Source organism: Arachis duranensis, chromosome 6 (assembly GCF_000817695.3).
Source record: "Arachis duranensis cultivar V14167 chromosome 6, aradu.V14167.gnm2.J7QH, whole genome shotgun sequence".
In the NCBI taxonomy this organism is placed as follows: domain Eukaryota; kingdom Viridiplantae; phylum Streptophyta; class Magnoliopsida; order Fabales; family Fabaceae; genus Arachis; species Arachis duranensis.
This window is the reverse complement of record NC_029777.3, coordinates 77,389,115-77,404,247: the sequence shown is the minus strand read 5'-3', so window position 1 is coordinate 77,404,247 and position 15,133 is coordinate 77,389,115. Positions and strand designations below refer to the sequence as shown.

The 15,133-nt window shown below is 33.2% G+C and overlaps 1 protein-coding gene and 1 pseudogene across 1 annotated transcript; both read left to right on the top strand.

Moving 5' to 3' along the window:
• The first annotated feature begins 1,974 nt into the window (after positions 1-1,974).
• LOC107494152 (phosphatidylinositol 4-kinase gamma 1) lies at positions 1,975-3,798 on the top strand. The gene has a single exon (XM_016115182.3). It carries the CDS (start codon positions 2,222-2,224, stop codon positions 3,524-3,526), a length of 1,305 nt encoding a protein of 434 aa, XP_015970668.1. The 5' UTR covers positions 1,975-2,221; the 3' UTR covers positions 3,527-3,798.
• Positions 3,799-8,694: 4,896 nt separating this feature from the next.
• Positions 8,695-15,133, top strand: part of LOC107494153 (cationic amino acid transporter 8, vacuolar-like) — a 10,183-nt pseudogene continuing 3,744 nt past the window's right edge.

Below are 15,133 nucleotides of genomic sequence, written 5' to 3'. Positions count from 1 at the left end.
TATTGCTATCCATGCGTGCATATGTCATTGATTCATCTCTGAAGATCATAGTCGATAATGGAGGCCTCCTATATTTCGAGATGGTTGTAAATAGTGATTGTCTTACAATTTTTGTTCATAGCATGATGACATGGTGTATTGTGTTTATGATTGCTCATTTCAAACAATGTTGTGTGCACAATATATTCTGAAATTGCATTGTGTATTGTGTGAATATTATATGATCTATGGTTCAAAAAATTGTAGCAAATCATGTGCAGAAAAGCGAGAGATGCATGTACTTGGATTTTCTCTGTACGTACGTATTTTCATTCCATATTAAAATATATGATGATTATTAATGAATGTGGGACATGTATATACATATATATACTTGTTCATTTTTATCTAAACATTGTTGTTTACATTGTGGTTGGAAAATGTGTAGGTTATAAGGGATTCGAGAAAAAAATGCGCAGAAATTAGCCTGCTTTTCTGATATTATTTGCTATCCAAAGTTTAAGCGATGAGTGCCATTTGGTTTTCACCCCCTTTAAGGTAAATATTTAAGTAAAAATTTACCAGCAGTGGTTTTTATCTGAAATTGATAATTGAGAATTGTTAGATGATAATTATCTCAAATTTATCAAATTATCTAACGATTCTTAAATGTCAACTTCACATAAAGACAACTGCGTATGAGTTTTTACCAAATATTTATTATTTATTAAAAAATTTGGTTGTGTATTTATTCCGTCTCTTGCTTGTACAATAAAAACAGATAAGATATATCATACAATAATATTACCAAAATTAAATAAAAAAAGTCAAAATTTATCTTATTTAATATTTATTAATTATTTTATATAAAATAAATTTCGATAATTTTATATTTTTTTTATCAAACATTTCTATATATCGTAATAGATTTTAAGGATATACAATTGTTCTCTCAGGTTTATCATAAATCTTGTTTTTTTCGCCTCTTATGTTTTTTGGAGGGAGAGTTGCCCTCTCTATGATATTAAAGTAAATTTGCAAATGAGGAAAGAGTATAATACAAGACAAATTTTTTAGTGCCTTTAATTTTATTGTCGAAATTATCTAAATTTTGTTCCTTTTTATGATTTTGGAAATATTGACAATGTAAACTTACTACTTTATATTTGAAAATATTATAGTTAGGTCTTTTTTGGGGGCAAATTCGGCAGCTCATTTTGGCATCATCAACACTAACAAAATATAAATACTAGACTAATATCTGAGATTGAGACTATATATGTAAAATATAAAAAAAATGCATAAATACAAAGGTTGTTTGAGATATAAAAAGTCTAAACATATATGATGAATTTAAATTTAGTGTCTGTCAATATTATTTTTAATATGTAGTTAAGAGTTTAATTTTAATGTATTATAGTATAAAATGATTTATATAATTATTAAATTATATTTATATATTTAGATAATTTTTTAAATAGAGTTTAAAAATTAATTATAAACAAATTCTTATTTATATATGAAAAATATTAGAAGATCATCATAATTTATTATTTTTTGTCATCACTTAACTATCAATTCAATTTTTTTGGTCTAATTCCTTTAATCTAATAATACAATAATATACTTTATTCCATAATTTTAAACATCGATAGCTAACTCAGCCAAAAACAATAAATTCTATGCTCTAGCATTTTTCTTTATATATATTTATGCATGCATGTATGCTTTATGTCAAAATTAATGCAAAATGAATACAAATTATATCAATTTTATACGTGTATATGTGAATACATTCTATGAATTTTTTCTATGACTAGTTGAATGAGTTTAAATAAAGATAGAAATTCATATTATTTTTGTATTAAGTTAATAATTGAAAATATTAAATGATAATTTAATCAAATTTTTTTAAAGTTTTTTAATGATTTCAACTATCAATTTTATATATGAAAACCAGTGCAGTCGAGTTTCCAATGAAAAACATACAAAGGGGTATTTGTTTGATTATGAGAGAAGAGGAAAGGCACCAATTAAAGAGTTGTGTTGCTTTTTGTATTGTTGCAGATGCGATGATTGCCTTGGGAAAAATGAACATTTAGGGGATCTTGATGTATGTTAGTTGCTTGGTGAGAAGAAAATTGGCCCCTGGAATGCACCACCATTATCATTCTTGCGCTGCAAGCAATAATAATAATAACAACAACAATAATAATTTCTCATCTGGAAGAGATTGTTCAAAATGGCTGTAGCCATTAACCAACACCACGGATTTAAGCCATTCAGCAGGTCCCAGAGATGCAAGCTCCAATCCTTCAGTCACCTTGANTTTAAACAAAAACAAAAACTACAACAACAACAACATACTCACCTTCTTGAATCTGAAGAAGCTGACATCATCCATCGCAGCTTCTCCACTCCATGCCTCCCCTTAACCACTTTATCATCCGGGGAAGACCTCCCTTCCTCCTCGCATCCAAGAATCGAGATTGTTCGCGGCACCGGGGCTCCGGTCCACGCTCTGGTAGTCGAGGTCGCAATTGCCATGGCCTCCGGTCTTCACCCGAAACCACTCCCAAACGGTCTTGGCGGTGCCTACCTCTTCTGCAATCCAATCAGCGGCAAAAACATCGCCGTAGCAAAGCCCGTCGACGAAGAGCCCTTAGCCTTAAACAACCCAAAGGACCTGGGCTCTCAATTGCCGGGCCAGCCGGGCCTCAAGACTTCAATTCGCATCGGCGAGGCTGCTACCCGTGAGCTTGCTGCATATCTCCTCGATCACGGCTCCTTCGCTGCTGTACCTCCAACAGCCCTCGTCAAATTCTCTCACGCTTCTTTCTTCGCCAACGACGCGCCTAAACTCGCGTCGCTTCAACGCTTCATCGGTCACGCTTTCGATGCCGGCGAGTTGGGACCTTCTCTCTACTCTGTTTCCTCTGTTCACCAGATCGGAATCTTGGACATTCGCCTTCTCAACCTTGATAGACACGCCGGCAACATGCTTGTTATGAATCATGGCTTCGTTCCTGGTGTTGCTGCTCATCTTGTTCCCATTGACCATGGCTTCTGCCTCCCTGAGTGGCTTGACGATCCTTACTTTGAGTGGCTCCATTGGCCACAGGCTTCTACACCTTTCTCCAACTCAGAACTTGATTACATCTCGAAACTCGATCCATTTAAGGACGCTCAGATTCTAAGATCAGAGCTTCCTCTGTTGAGGGAGTCCTCAATTAGGGTTCTTGTTGTTTGCACCATTTTCTTGAAGCATGCTGCAGCTGCAGGTCTTTGCCTCACCGACATAGGGTTACTGATGACGAGGGAGTTTTGTGGCGGCAAAGAAACACCGAGCGAGTTAGAGACAATTTGCTCACAGGTTAAGGCCAGTGTTCCTCTTGATGTTCCCAACAATAATAACGAAGAAGAAGAAGGGAGTAGTTGCGAGATTAGTGGCATTTCCTTTGGAGACATGAGGAAAGGTGAATGGGAATCTTTTCTGGAGATTTTCGATAAGGTTTTGTGTGGTGTGTTTGGAAACAAGCAAGTTTAAAATTATTTGGAACATCATAATGTGGAGATCATTGATCAGAGTTAGTAGATATATATGAAAAAAAAATTAAAGCAAGAGAACAATCACTGTCGCTTTGTAATTGTACACTAATGTTGAGAAGAATATTCATAGATTAGGGTTGTAGATATAAAAGAGATGGACATCTAATATGGCAAAAAGGGATGGAATAGGGATTGGTGAGGTGCTAATTAGTTTCATGCCATCCATTCCGTTCTGCAAACTTTTTTTTTCTTTTTTTCTTTTCATCCAGTTCTCCAATTTCTCCTTCTTTAATTTGTCAAAATATCAGTTGTACATTATCTAAGTGATTTTTTTTTTCTTAACATGTGATTATATATATATGTAAACTTTATTTTATTTTGGGGATTCAGATTGTAAATGGGATGTATTTATTTTGGTTACTCTTTCTAAAGAGTCTATTTGATGTTGATTATCTACTACATTCTTGTTGCACAATGTACATTGTCTTAAACTTTTATTTTTATAATTTCTTGTATATTAAATAAGACTTGGCATCTGGTCTATTGTAAGCAACGTAAATAGGGTTTACTATCCAAAATTAAAATGCTAATTAGATTAAGATGCATGCATTATGCGAACTTATGAAATATAAGAATAATTTTTAAACATATGAAATTAAATAACAGTCTTTAATTTGTTTATTATAATGTTAAAGTTAGACGATAAGATAGCTTAAAAGGGTTTATAATAATGAGAGTAAAATTTTTAATTAGGCCCAAACTAATTTTGAATAATGATTTCTGTCTTTGATATTTTAGCTATTAATCTTTGGATTATCAAATTATGAAAAACAGGATAAATTATATTTGAACTACTTAATATTTTTATCAAAATTAATTACACTTGGCACCTCTCTCTCTCTCTTATATCAACAGTATAAACTCACTTTAGTAATCTAGTCCCTTTGCTGTTATTGCAATGTATTTTCGTTTGGCTTTTGAGATCGATGGAGATATAGAATAATAAAATATCATTTAAATTAAATATAGAAACAACGGAATAAGGAAGATTCTATTAACTTTAAAATATTATTTAAATTAAATATACTACATTAACTACAATATTATAATTTCATCTAAATATAAATTCAAGAATCAAATAACAATAACAAAATAAAAAAATATTTTATGTATTATAATAAAAAAAATAAATGAATGCTAATATATTTCTTTACGGTTGACAATTTAGAATCCAGGATAAACAAATATTTATTTAAAATTAGATAAAAATACTTATGAAGAACTTTTATATGACATCATTAGCTTTTTTATAATTCTCCTCCTACAGATTATTATATATTGATGGTTATTCGTGGATAAGAGAACGGGAGGAATTGAATCTTAGCTTTATTTTCTTGTGATAAATATTACTTTTTGCTTTTTCAAAGAAACTTAAAAAATATTTTTGCTTTTGTCTCGTGATGAGTTGAGAGACATTTTATTTTTGTTTCCTAAGTAGCAGAACCAAAAGTGAAGTAGAGAGAAGAAGTGACACACAGATGTATCCTAGTTCAACTACCTAGTACAATGTAGCCTACATCCAGCCTCCATCACAATTATGATGAAATTTTACTAACTTTTTCAACACATTACATACACCAATATTTTCCTAGGATCTATCTGATGGGTGAAAAAATGCTGGTTAAGAATCTCTGATAAAAGTAGCGTTGCAAGTACAGTCTTAACCGACGAAGATTCCACTATCAATTTAGAATATGTCACAATTAAAAATAAATAATCGAGAGTAGAATTCCAGGTCGTTTTCCAAAGAGTTGGCACAATGATGTAAATTATTGGTCAGAAATTTTCTGGATATTTTTGAGGTTGAGAACGAAAAAATGAATAACTAGAAATTAAAGCAACGAATGAATAATAAGAGGTGTTATGTAATTGAAATAAAAGGCATTGGTTAGGGGAGAAAATTGGAGTTTCTATCCTTGTTGTTTCTTCCAAGTACAATCATAAAGGTTCATTGCTCCCACTTAGTTATCCTCTAACAACTGAAGGAAAGTCAAGTGGCTTCACTAACTCTACCTCACAAGTCCTAATCACTCCATGGGGAATGACTAGAGTTGGTGAAAAGTGAGCTAGCCAGCAATGTCCAATTAAGATTAATACTTGAGTATCACAACTTAATAAGAAGAGTTTGAGATGAAGGATTTTGGAAAGACTAAATTTTGTCTCGGCCTGCAAATCGAGCATACAAAAGATGGGATCTTTATTCATCAAACAACATACACAGAAAAGATCTTGAAGAGATTTTATATGGATAAGTCACATCCATTAAATGATCGTAAGATCTTTGGATATGGAAAATGATCAATTCCGTCCTAAAGAATATAATGAAGATATCCTTGGTCCTGAAGTATCATATCTTAGTGCCATTGGAGCGCTAATGTATCTTGCTAATAATACGCGACCTGACATATCATTCGCGGTGAATTTACTAGCAAGATATAGTTCCTCTCCAACCAGAAGACATTGGAGTGGGATCAAGCAAATCTTTCAATATCTTCATGGAACAGTTGATATGGGATTGTTTTATCCCTATGGATCCAAGTCACAATGAGTTGGCTATGCAGATGCTGGATACTTGTCTGATCCACATAAAGGGAGATCTCAAACAGGATACCTGTTCACATATGGTAGTACAGCTATATCATGGAGGTCCACGAAATAGACGATAGCAGCAACCTCCTCTAATCATGCTGAAATACTGGCGATTCATAAAGCTAGTCGTGAGTGTTTTTGGCTGAGGAGTTTGATTCAATATATTTTGTCATCATGTGGACTGATTGATCATAAGATAGCTCCAACTGTCCTGTTTGAAGATAATACAGCATGCATTGCTCAACTTAAAGGTGGATACATCAAAGGTGATAGAACAAAGCATATTTCTCCCAAATTCTTCTTCACTCATGATCTTCAAAATCAAGGGACAATTGATATCCAACAGATCCGCTCAAGTGACAACCTGGCAGATTTATTTACAAAGTCACTCCCAAAATCCTCATTTGAAAGATTGATACATGAGATTGGGATGCGCCGATTTCGAGACATTAAATGATGTCGACAAAAGGGGGAGACTGTACTCTTTTTTCCTTGGTCAGGTTTTTTTTCCCAGTGGGTTTTTCTTGACAATGTTTTTAATGAGGCAGTCCCCATCACTAAAGGATATTGTACTCTTTTTTCTTCACTGAGGTTTTTTTCCCAATGGGTTTTTCTTTAGTAAGGTTTTAACGAGGCAATAATCCTAAATGGTCATCCAAGGGGGAGTGTTGTGATAAGGATGACAAGGTGGATGCCCATTTATGATGGGCGGTTTAACATTCTCAACAGTGAATGAATTAAATGAGAGTTTGAAAATATGAAATTTTTGCATGTATAAATAGAGGATAAATCATCAAGGAATATACACAGAGAAGCAATATAAAAATATTCTCTCTTTTTCTCTTACTATAAACAAATGCAATTTTCTTTCTTTTTACTTTTAATACTTCTTTCTATCTTTATATATATATATTTATGCAATTCTCTCTCTCTTTATTTTTTATACTCTTTTCTATCTTTATATATATATATATTACAACATATAATATTATTATATATATACAAATCATTATTGAACTAATTATATTAATGCTAGAGTCTTCTATCAATACTTCTTTATTTTATATTATATCTTACTTATTTATTTATTTAGTTGTTTTACAACAAAACTATTTTTAGTGTTTTGTTTATAATATTTCTTTTATGTCTTCTAGTTCATTACATAAATGGGTCTATTATGCATTTCATTTTTTTAAAACTAAAATCCAACATGTGTGCAATAATAACAGAAGTGTGATAGCCAAATTGATAAATTCTTTATTCTCTTATTAAAGGATTCCTATTCTTATGTTTACTCTTATTTCATTTCGTGATGCAGGGACTTCCTATAATCACTGTGCCTCAACTTAGCTCACTAATTTGCTACTTATCAACAGCCAAGGAAAACATATTTTGATTATAAACTATACCTCATAGTATTCTCAGCTTTTAACCCGCTATTTTTTTCAAGTAATTACTAGAAAATTTACACAATAACAACTAACTTCAACCACATTGTAATATATTGTATGTAAAATAAATTTAGTATGAAATTTATTAATGAGTAATTCTTATTGAATTTGAATTTTGAATATGAAAAATACTAGAAGATTAGTAAACTTTATTATTTTTTAGGTTTAATTACTCTATTGGTTCTTAGAGTTTCATGAAATTTTTAATTAGATTTCTGTACTTTTTTTTAATTGAGTCCTTGCACCAATTTTTTTTTTAATTGAGTCCCTACACTTTTTTTTTACTTTTATTTGGGTTCTTACATCAATTTTTTTTAATTAGATCCTTAAAAAATTAAACCAATTACTGCCAAGAGGGACTTAATTAAAAAAAATTTGGTGTAATGACCTAATTAAAAGAAAAAAAGTATAGGGACCTAATTAAAAATTTCGTAAAACTATAGGAACCAACAGAGTAATTAAACTTATTTTTTATTAACAATATTTAAAAGTGTAAGATAAAAATATATTGTTAGATTGTCAGACTAAAAAAATTAATCAATGAAAACTACTGACCAAAAATAATAAATTCTGTTAGCCATTAAATCTTTTTTTCTTTTAGATATTTCATATAATTGAATTTTAAATATTTTTATTTTTAAGAAATTTAGATAAACTGTTTCTTTAGGTCGAATGTTGACTATAAAGCTGAGGTTGTTTCTGAGAATAGGATACGATAAGACAAGACACTGAAAACAACACATAAAGAATAGAGACACAAAATTTTGGAGTGAACTACCAACTCGGTCCCTGTCCGTTTCGCAGAATGACAAAGCAACCCCTGACGAATAAAATAAACCACTTCGATCCCTCTCCCATACTTCCGTGATGCAAGGTGGTCCCTGTGTGTGAATTTCCGGTAACTACAAACGGAAAACACTGAGGTGTCACGGTGAACGTGTGTTAGCTTGCTGATGTGGATGAATGCTGTAGACGTGGACACCTCAAATGGTCAGGGGTTAATTGTCCCATCTACGTCAACCAAAACGACCTCCTTCTACCATCTTCGCTCAACTGCTACGCTGGAATGGAGGAACCGCCGCCACCGCCCACCTCCACCATCCCCAACGCCCGCACCCGGAGCTACTGGCGGTGGAGTAAGCAAGACTTTTTTTCAGAGCCCTCATTCTAGAGCTTCACCACCTACCGGGCCTCCCTTGCCTCCGCATGCCCCCATCTAAGGGATTGCCTCCTCAGTCACTCCTCTAACAACAACGAGCTCATCGTCATCCCTTACGCAAGTGAGAATCCCATGCACCGCTGTCTCACCGCTTGGGACCTCATCTGGCTCGCTTTCGGCTCCGTAGTCGGGTCCGAAATCTTCGTAATCATTGGCCAGGGGGCCCGCACTGATGTCGGTCTCACCATCATTCTCGTATATGCCGCCCTCCTCTCCGCCCTCTTCTACACCGAATGCTCAGTTGACGTCTCCGTTGCTGGCGGCTCTTTCTCCTTCCTCCGCATCGAGATTGGTGATTTCATTGCCTTTCTTGCTGCTAGAAACATCCTCGTCGAGGCTGTTGTAGGCGCTGCCGACCCCAGCCGTTTGTGGTCCTCTTATTTTGCCAATATGATCAAGAATGATCCGGATTTCTTTCGGATCCGGGTGAATTCCTTCCAAGAAGGGTTCAACATGCTGGATCTAATTGTTGTTGTCGTTTTTTTATTGCCAACAGTGTTGCAATGAGTAGCACTAGAAATACCTCAACCCCAAATTGGCTCAGCTCCATTGTCACTACGTTTGTTATTGTGTTCATCATCGTTGTTGGATTTGTTCACAGTAAAGCCTCAAATCTGACGCCATTCCTCCCTATGAGGATGAAGGGAATGTTCAATGCTGGTGTATGTGGTTGTGCATTGGTCTTATACAGGCTTCGACATGGTGACAACTATGGCTGAGAAAACCAAGAACCCTGCGAGGAATATACTCATTGGTTTGGTTGGTTCCATGTCGATGATCACGGTTAATTTCTTCCCTCAAAACAACCACATTTTTTATTGATGTGGATGGGGACAATTAACCCCCTGATCATTTGAGGTGTCCACGTCTGCAACATTCATCCACATTAGCAAGTTAACACATGCTCACTGTGACAGCTCAGCGTTTTCCTTACGTAGTTACTGGAGATTCACCCACAGAGACCGTCTTGTATCACGGAAGTATGGAACAGGGACCGAAGTGGATTGCTTTATTCGTCAGAGATTGCTTTGTTATTCTACGAAACGGACATGGGTCGGGTTGGTAGTTCACTCTAAAATTTTGTGTACTTGTATTCTATTTGTTGATAAACTAGAACAAACTATAAAAATTTAATTTATTCTCATTTTTTTCATTTAAAAAATTTGAGACAAAAAATATAATAATAAAAAATAGGTTTAATTACTCTATTGGTCCCTATAGTTTCACCAAATTTTTAATTAGGTTCCTATACTTTTTTTCTTTTTAATAATTGGGTCGCTACACTACTTTTAATTTTGTAATTACGTCCTTTTCATGTTAAAAATGTTAAAATTAACATAATATTTTTACCAAAATACATGCGGTCAAAGATTCAATTAAGTTTTTAATTATAATAAATACCTTCAATTTGCGAAGAAATATTCAGTTAACTCTAATATTTTTTACACTAGGAAGGACTTAATTATAAAATTAAAACAATATAGAGATCTAATTGAAAGAAAAAAAAGTATAAGAACCTAATTAAAAATTTGGTAAAACTATAGGGACTAATAGAGTAATTAAACCTAAAAAATTAATAAAATAATAAAAAAAATAAAAAATAAATTATATCTTTTATTAGTATCTCTATATCTTTTCTGTGAGAATAAACACAAAATATACTTTTTTTTATTAAATACGATTTTATATTTTTATGTCTTTATTTCAGTGTTATATGTATGTAAACAAACACACTCTAATATATATCAGCGATGTTGCTGATGCAATGTTAGCTCTCAAGTGTTTTTTTTTTTTTTCTAATTCTCCTCTGAAATAAGATATTTAGTTTATGTTTTTCCCTTCCTTTTCAATTCCTTTTTCTTAATTGGGTGATGATTGACTAATGACATGACCCAAAACGAAAGCATTGTCGCTAGGATATTCTATCAAAAAGGCAAAGAATAAAAAGAATGCATGTAGCCTCATTAGTGAACACTTGTTAATTATGGGACGTGTCCAACATGAAAATTGTGTAGAAGATAACAAGCCACGCCGTCAATATTTATTATAAGTGTAATTGATTACACGTAACAGTTAATTAAGGTGGCAAAGTGCAATTGAAAGAGTCGATTGAGGACTAGAGGGCCAATAGGTGAAAGAGACAAATGCTTCAATCCCTTTCATCATTTACTTAAGTGTATATTTGAGGTATTGATAATATATTAAGACTATGAACTATGATTAGTAGTATATGTAGGGTTGTGTATTTCTACCTGTATTTATTAATTTGTGTCACACTTACTTAAATTCAATGATGCAAGAGGTGTAAGGGTTTGAATATTAACAAAGAAAGAAAAATATATGAATTTATTATTTTGGATTTTATAAAAATCAATTATTTGTAAAATGATTTTTAAATAGGAAAAAAAAGATATTTTGGTCTTCTAAAAAAAATTTTCAGTTTGTGAAAGTGCATCAAAGATAAGAAGACATATTTAAAACAAAAATCTACGTGCTTAAAAAAAAGAATTTATTATGAATTTATGTATAAATATTTCTATTAAGGAACCAATTAAGAATAAAGTTAACTCTAACTAATTAGTTGAAAAATAAATTTATTACAAATAAAAGAAAGTTGACTTAGTTGACTTATATTGTAATTAGTTCTTAGATTTTTTTTTCAAATTTTATACTAACAGTTAATTTAATAGCTGATTTTTTATATACACGTAACATAATTGGTAATAAAAAAATAATATCTTTCTCATAATTATAATTACTAGCAGATTATAGTAGTAATAATAATGATAATGATAAATTAGTCAAAGAAATAAATACATTATTATATTCTTTAGCGAAGTAATTTTGGGATTAAATTATTCTACATATAGTATAAAAGAAATTATACATAGCATAAATAAAAACATAAAGCAACATGCAGTAGTAAACAATAAAACTAAAAAGTAGAGAAAAGTATCTTATACATGCACTAATGACGTTACTCATACTTAATAATAGTAGGATAATATTAAAGATATTTGAAAATTTTAAAATAAAAATAAAATATTTTAAATATAAAAAATATGAGACTAAATTTAAATATTAAAAATTAAAATAATATTTTACTCCGTAATTCAGCCACAAATTTGAATTGGCTTCTATTTGTGACACCAATTCAAAAATAGTGACGTATGTAGAAGATTATTTAAGATTATATAAAAGTAGGTGTATGGACCAACAATCAAATAATTATCGATACCATGATGTGTTTCTTTCAAATTTCCATGTCATATCCAACCTTACTAATAATTACTAAGATCCATCATTGTCTTCTACTACTTCTTAGTTCTTACGACACTTATTTGTTATCAACACAGAATTCACCTTGAGAAGTTAAAGCTAGAGTTTAAATACCATTTACAATCAATACTAGCTATATATAGTTAACCTATATATCTCTAGTTAACTTAAACTAAATAACTACTTTTAAAACTTTAAACTAGCATCTTTCCATTCTTTTTAGCTTACTCAAACATGAAGTTAATAACAACTAACATATATAGCTATTATTAAATAAGATTGACTATTTTCGTGATACTACTTCTCTTAATAACTTAAATTAATAAAAAAAAAATTGTCATTAAATTATTTTCTTCAAAATTTTAAATCGATAGAAGAGGTACATGAATAATGATTATATTTTTAAGTTCTAGCAGGCTTCTCATTCAAAAATCACTTTTTGAATTTTTGTAAATTTTTGCATTGGTCTTCTTTGGATAACAAGGATCGAATTGTATAGCTTAGGTCATAAACGTTCTTGTACTATATCATAAAATCACGTTTTAAAAAAAATTAAATTAATAAAAAAAATACATAAATAATTATATGGCTAACAATATTTTATAGATAATTATATTTTTAATAACTACTATATCAAATGCAAATTGATTATTGTTGTAGTTATTATTGGCGTGGCAAGAGTTACTTGAAAAGTTTTCGAAATGTAAGTAAGCCAAACCCCTCCATAAGATGCAAGTGTATGCATGCATCTTATTGCTTCTTGCTCTTTTAAGTCACCTAATATGATGTCCAAGATAGATTTCGCTTTGTTTTTCATAATCCTATTATCTACATATATGAGTGACGCTGATTAACGATTATTAATGGAATATGTTACATATACAAAAATGTTATTTGTATAGCAAAATCAGCCATTAAAATTAATTATTAATATATTTGTATATAAATATACGTGTGATTTAATTTATTTTTAATATGTATTTATATTTTAACATGTATTTTATACTAATAACTGACTTTATTAATGGTTGATTTTAATATACGCTTAGTATAACCATTACATATAATATTAATTACGAAAGAACATTGACCATGACGGGTTCTGTAGTACTTCCTGGATGAGGCTTCTATTGTTGCCCCCTGATTTGGTGCTGGCTAGTTTTGAGAGTGCGTCAGCTCGGGCGTTTTGCTCGCGGGGTGTGGCAGATCCTATATTCCTCGAGTTGTCCGAGCTATTCCTTGATTTTATCCAAATACTTTTTCATTGTAGGATCTTTGGCTTGGTAGCTCCCTGTTATTTGTGAGGTAACAACTTGTGAATCGCTATAGATGTTGAGTTTTCGAGCTCCAACTTCTCTAGCCAGCTTCAAACCAGCTAATAACGCTTCATATTCCGCCTGGTTGTTTGAGGCCGGGAATCCGAATTTGAGGGAAAGTTCAAGTTGGGTTCCTTGGTTGCTTTCGATTATCACACCTGCACCACTTCCGGTTTTATTCGAGGAGCCGTTCACGTATATATTCCACTCTATGGGGATCTCCGGGATGTCTGTGAATTCTGCAATGAAGTCGGCTAGGTATTGTGATTTAATGGCTGTTGCGCCTCGTATTGGAGGTCGAATTCAGACAACTCGATTGCCCACTGTAGGATTCTTCCTGCTAGATCTGTTTTCTGTAATATCCCCTTTTTGGGCTGGTTGGTCTGAACCTTAATGGTATGCGCTTGGAAGTACGGGCGAAGTCGTCGGGATGTGAGCAGATAGGTAGCAAATTCAACACACTGCTCCTCAGGTACCAACTGTGCTTGCAGTGCTCGCTCCATAGCCTGAAACTAGGTATCAGCTTCAGTTGGATTGGTGGACTTACTGGCGTTTAAACGCCAGTAAGGTGCATCTGGCTGGCGTTCAACGCCAGAAACATGCTACACATGGGCGTTGAACGCCCAGAGTGTGCATCACTTCGGCGTTTAAACGCCAGAATGGTGTGCAAAGGCATTTTACATGCCTAATTGGTGCAGGGATGTAAATCCTTGACATCTCAGGATCTGTGGACCCCACAGGATCCCCACCTAACATATTCTCCCCTCTTCTCAACATTCATTCTCTCTTTCCAATAAACACACTTTCCCAAAAACCCTTCTCCAATCACCTCAAACCTCTCTTCCCAATTACCCCTTTCACCACTCACATCCATCCACTCTTCCCCATAAACCCCACCCACCTTCAAAATTCAAAAATCTTTCCCACCCAAACCCACCCTAAATGACCGAAACTACACCCACTCCCCTCCCTATATATACCCTTCCATTCTACTTCATTTTCACACAACACAAACCCCCTCTTCTACACATTGACCGAAACACCTTCTCTTACTCTCCTCCATATTTTCTTCTTCTTCTTCTTCTCTTCTTTCTTCTCTTGCTCGAGGGCGAGCAATACTTTAAGTTTGGTGTGGTCAAAGCATAATCTTTTTGTTTTTCCATTACCATCAATGGCACCTAAGGCCGGAGAATCCTCTAGAAAAGGAAAAGGAAAGACAAAAGCTTCCACCTTCGAGTCATGGGAGATGGAAAGATTCATCTCCAAAAGCCATCAAGATCACTTCTATGATGTTGTGGCAAAGAAGAAGGTGATCCCTGAAGTCCCTTTCAAACTCAAGAAAAATGAGTATCCGGAGATCCGACATGAAATCCGAAGAAGAGGTTGGGAAGTCCTAACCAACCCCATGCAACAAGTCGGAATCTTAATGGTTCAAGAGTTCTATCTGCATGGATCACTAGAAACCATGATCAAAGTGTGAATCCGAGTACAAAGAATTATCTCACAATGGTTCGGGGGAAATACTTAGATTTTAGTCCGGAAAATGTGAGGTTGGCATTCCACTTGCCCATGATGCAAGGAGATGAACGCCCCTACACTAGAAGGGTCAACTTTTATCAAAGGTTAGACCAAGTCCTTATGGACATATGTGTGGAAGGAGCTCAATGGAAAAGAGACTCCAAAGGCAAGCC